The sequence below is a fragment of the Haplochromis burtoni genome, unplaced genomic scaffold, assembly GCF_018398535.1.
Source record: "Haplochromis burtoni strain Fernald_Lab_line unplaced genomic scaffold, NCSU_Asbu1 Contig_613, whole genome shotgun sequence".
Lineage (NCBI taxonomy): Eukaryota > Metazoa > Chordata > Actinopteri > Cichliformes > Cichlidae > Haplochromis > Haplochromis burtoni.
Genome location: NW_024582974.1, coordinates 80,234 through 84,538, shown reverse-complemented (window position 1 = coordinate 84,538; position 4,305 = coordinate 80,234). Strand labels below are relative to the sequence as shown.

General features: G+C 46.2%; 1 protein-coding gene and 1 long non-coding RNA gene across 4 annotated transcripts in view; one reads left to right on the top strand and one right to left on the bottom strand.

Moving 5' to 3' along the window:
• Positions 1-215: 215 nt before the first annotated feature.
• LOC106632414 lies at positions 216-2,866 on the bottom strand. The gene is made up of 2 exons (XR_001335788.2): positions 1,265-2,866; positions 216-1,162 (listed from the first exon to the last, which is right to left on the bottom strand). It is a non-coding gene; the product is annotated as an uncharacterized LOC106632414 (long non-coding RNA).
• Positions 2,867-3,337: 471 nt separating this feature from the next.
• rogdi (rogdi atypical leucine zipper) overlaps positions 3,338-4,305 on the top strand; it is a 9,712-nt gene continuing 8,744 nt past the window's right edge. Inside the window, exon 1 of one of the 3 annotated variants that reach the window (XM_042214806.1) lies at positions 3,338-3,785. In XM_042214806.1, the coding sequence (XP_042070740.1) occupies positions 3,711-3,785 (75 nt within the window). In that variant the 5' untranslated portion in view covers positions 3,338-3,710. The remainder of the gene's footprint in view (positions 3,786-4,305) is intronic. The other 2 variants (XM_005948875.3, XM_005948876.3) reach the window with 2 other exon arrangements.

Here is a 4,305-nt window from a genome sequence, read left to right as displayed (position 1 = left end):
TGGAATTGAACTCAGGACCTTCTTGCTGTGAGGCAACAGTGCTAACCACCGTGCCACCGTACTGCTCGAGACAGTTTGTATATAAACCAATAAAGTTAGTCCCCCTCAGCACGCGCACACACACACACACACACCAGAAATTGGTTTGTTGCCTCAGGACAATAAAGTGTTTTAAGTGTAACAAAATGACAGTAAATTTATGAGAAAACATCTAATTGGTTCAAAATTTTTATTTTAACAAACAAGCTGGTTTTCATATAATTGTTTAGTAACAATGAAATAATAGACTGCTTTTTATAGCACTTCCTACATTCACACTCCAGTGAAGCAAACTGGGTTCAGGAATACTTTGGCACACAGACCACCAAACACTAACTCAGCAGATGATTTGTTTATGAATGACTTGGCTGTGGCTCAGGTCTGTGCCTGGGCTAATACACCTGTGTGACACCACGCATGACGCATACATCTGTATCTGCAGTTGTACAAGTTTCTGTGTGTCTGTGTCTGACGGCTCTGCGTGGAACGACATCCTGGCTCCTTACATCACAGTGTCCTCTAAAGACACACACAGACACACACGATCTCCTAACTGTTCTTTAGACATCATTCTGGGATCTTCTCTTACTCGCTGTCACTCTCATCCATTTGACATTCCTCACCAAGGGAGTGACCCGAACTATATCAAACTCTTTCCTCCCTTAAACTGTTCTTGTGCCCATTTTCTGTTTCCACATGAAGCCAACAGCATTCTTGCTTATGTATTCTTGTTGTCCAGGTGTGAGAGTACACAGTGAAGCGCTGTGGGTACAGCATCCTGTGGGTACAGCATCCTGTGGGTACAGCATCCTGTGGGTACAGCATTGGTGAGGATCCAGTGTGGGGGAAGCATGTCTTGAGGCTTCTCGGATGAGAGGTGAAACGTCTTCAAGCAACTTAAAGAAGTCCAGACGCATTTCTTTCCAAGCTCCTTAGACTACGATGACCTGGATGACTGAGAACCTTCACAGACATATTAGTTCACTAAGCCACTAAGTTAAGCTTAGCGAACAGAAAGTTCGGATTGGTCCCAGTAGAAACTAGAAACAACCACAGCCAGAAACCACTTCAAAATTATTCTTCTGTAGGGGAAGCCAATCTAAAGTCAGCTTGGCCATCGTAGCTGTGAGAGAAAGATGGCAGATATGTCTGAACATACATGTTTGAAAAAGGATAACTAAGGATAAAAATGTATAAAAATGTATGCATCAGTTGATCTGAATACCTTTTAGTTTTATATAGATGATCACTTCTATGGGCATTTTAACCCAGGAAGCACTCTCAGTCAGTCTTTCTTTCAGCTCTGAAATGTCAGTTACAAATGACAAATAAAACACTAATCTTCCCCGATTAGTCCTGACGTCACCAGCCTGCTCACTGAGACAGGCTCCACACATGAGAAACTGCTTTACCTTTAAATCAAAGTATTATTATAATAATGTAAATGAGTAAAACTAATGTATAACCCGTCAGAAATGTATCCTGGTTTTCTACAGTTAAACTAAACTCAGATATGAAAGATTTGAATACATGTGCAAGCTTCTGTTTCCACCACCAGTCACTGTGCTTGGAGACTAAGTTCTGACTCCAGCTCTATACCTCCCTGATACAGAGCTCTGTATTTTTCTTCTTCCTGTTCTCCCAGAAACAAAACATGAAAGCCTCCCTTTAACTACACAGGAGAAAGAAAGCAGGGAGGAAGTAGGAAGAGGAATATGTAGAGAAGAGAGGATGGATGCTCCTGATTACCTCTCCATCTGTCCCACACTTTCCCCTGTGCAGCACAGCTTTTACTGCAGTGTGGGGAAATCTGCCTGCAGGGGAGTAAAACATGGGAGCGTCCCTCCCCTCCACTTCTCCTTTAACACCTGTAAGTTGTCTCTGTGCCCCCACCAGTCTCCACTGTTAGAGGCTACAAACAGTGGTGAAACATCCAAAATGTTGTTTCCTTGCTGTTTCCAAAGTCGGTACATGGATATCTGTCATTTCTCCAGTTTACCAAAAGAATCCAGCTCTCGAGTTCAGTGAACTCGAGAAGATGCACCTCTCGTTTGTACATGAGTGTAGACCGTTGTTATGGTGACCCTTATACAGACGTTGAAATGCATTACAGTTGTAACACACTCACTCTTTGTTTTGCCACGATGGTCTTTATGTCTCTGTGTGTGATTATGGATTAAACACACCTTGTATTTTAGAGGTGATCCGTCTCCTGCTCCCAGCTCTTGCAGATGATTACCTCACCTGTGAATACCTGTGTGATCAGCAGCTTCCTACTTAAGCTGGAGGACGGCACCTAATAAATACCTCATTGGGTGTTCAGCACATGCACAGTGGCAGTAATGTCTGTTCTGTGCAGGAAACTGGACCCTGTGAGTAAGACACAACGGCTCCACGTTAAGTGCTCAGCTAGTGCTAAAAGTGCCTGTCTGTTTACAGGTTTCTGTACATGAACCACAGAAGAAACACTGTAGACAAACAGCTTTGCAGTTTATACGAGGATGTTGAAGCTAGTTGAAGACTAACATCTAACCTTAGTAGAGCTTGACTGTTAGAAAAGCACTTTCTGCTAAACGATCGTCGTTCTCACTCGGATTCATTCATTTGTCTTGAAAAGGTGTTTTATTTTTTCCTGCTTCAAGAATAAATGCTTTACTCGCCTTTGACTTCAGCACTGTGAATGACCTTCACAAAGCCTGACTAACTGTTGCTCACTTAAATGGCACAGTCTGGCACCTTTGGATCCTCTTGGAGCGATTCACGGCTGTGTTTTCTATGGAAACTTGTTTATTAAATCCGCGGACATCGCGACCATCAGTCCGCTTAGCCTCTATGAAAATAACCTTGAAACAAATGTGCCATCAAGATCACAGCGAGGTGTATGAATGTGAATGCGAGACATGTGACGGAGGCAGGTGAGCCTCGCAGGTGATGCTAATCCTCCAAGAAGAGTGAATGCAAACGTCCCCTCGCTCTTACATAAAATCTCAGCGCACTCCACAGGAACTGTCCACTCATTCCAGTCGCGCGGGTCACATGACCCACACAATTCATTGTGACCTCCTCCCGACTCAACTCTCAGGACGAGGAATGTCGCCGCATTGACGCTGCGTCACGTCCAGTTTGACCAAGGCGTGGGTTGCGTAACGGCGTGGAAAACGCCAAGCGGAAGTTCTTAAGCCAGATATGGATTGGTGGGTGGCGCCACTACGCCAGAGCCGTTGGATGGGAGGGCTCCGCACTAAACACGTGACTAATTTGATGCTGCATTCAGGTGGTTGTCATAAAACAATACAAATGTAGCTTCATTCTCTCAAACTAAATGCAGCAGGCGGAAGCTAAAGAGAAGAAGCATCGTCTGTGTGTAACGACAGCACACAGGTAGTCCGGTGGAATACAGACTCTATGGACTGCAGTAGTGAACGTGGGGAATATAACGTCTGACTCACATGATCACAGGCCGGATTATAAACTACTGCCGTGACGAAGCATCGTGCCGTGGTCGCTTTTGTTTGGTTTCTTATTTCAACTTATCGCCGTTTCTTTGGGTGCTCAACTTAACTTAACTTGTATCCGACGTCAGTGAAGGCAACAGAGCTTCCAAAGGCCACCGTGAGACGGCGTCACCCCGAGCGAGAGAGGCCGGTGTTTGTTTGTGGTGCCAGGACAAAATGCTGAATCCGCAGAGGTCTCTGTCGGAGCTCCCGAAGACGTCGACGGCCAGTCAGGTGGAGCGCGTTGTGCTGGTAAGCTGCTCAGCCGTCGCGTATTTCGCACCATTGCACTAGCAAACAGCGCTGTGACTGAAAGGCTGCTGGTGCTTCCCACTGACTCGTCTGTTATTGCACAGAGCTGCCCACGGTAGCTGTTAGCCCCGCGCGCTGTCATGTTACTGTGACATTGTGGTTGACGGTCAGTGGGCCCATGGCAACGGCTCACTGACCGTCACCGTGAGAGCGACAGCTGAGCCCGAGCCTTCTGTTTGCTGCTGACTACCGATGACAAACTGGACCTAAACGTTTTCCCTGCAGGGCGGGGGTCGTACTGTTAAACACGGCATCAACACGCGTGTAAATGTCACAGAGTGTGTCTCTACGACAGCAGGAGGGAATGATCTAATATGGCTGTGAACAGATTCAGCCATGTACTGGTAAAACCGTCTGCTTGCCAGTAACAACCAATCACAATTAAGCTCCCACTGTCACAGCTGGCTGACGGTCCACAGCTGGCTGACGGTCCACAGCTGGCTGACGGTCCACAGCTGGC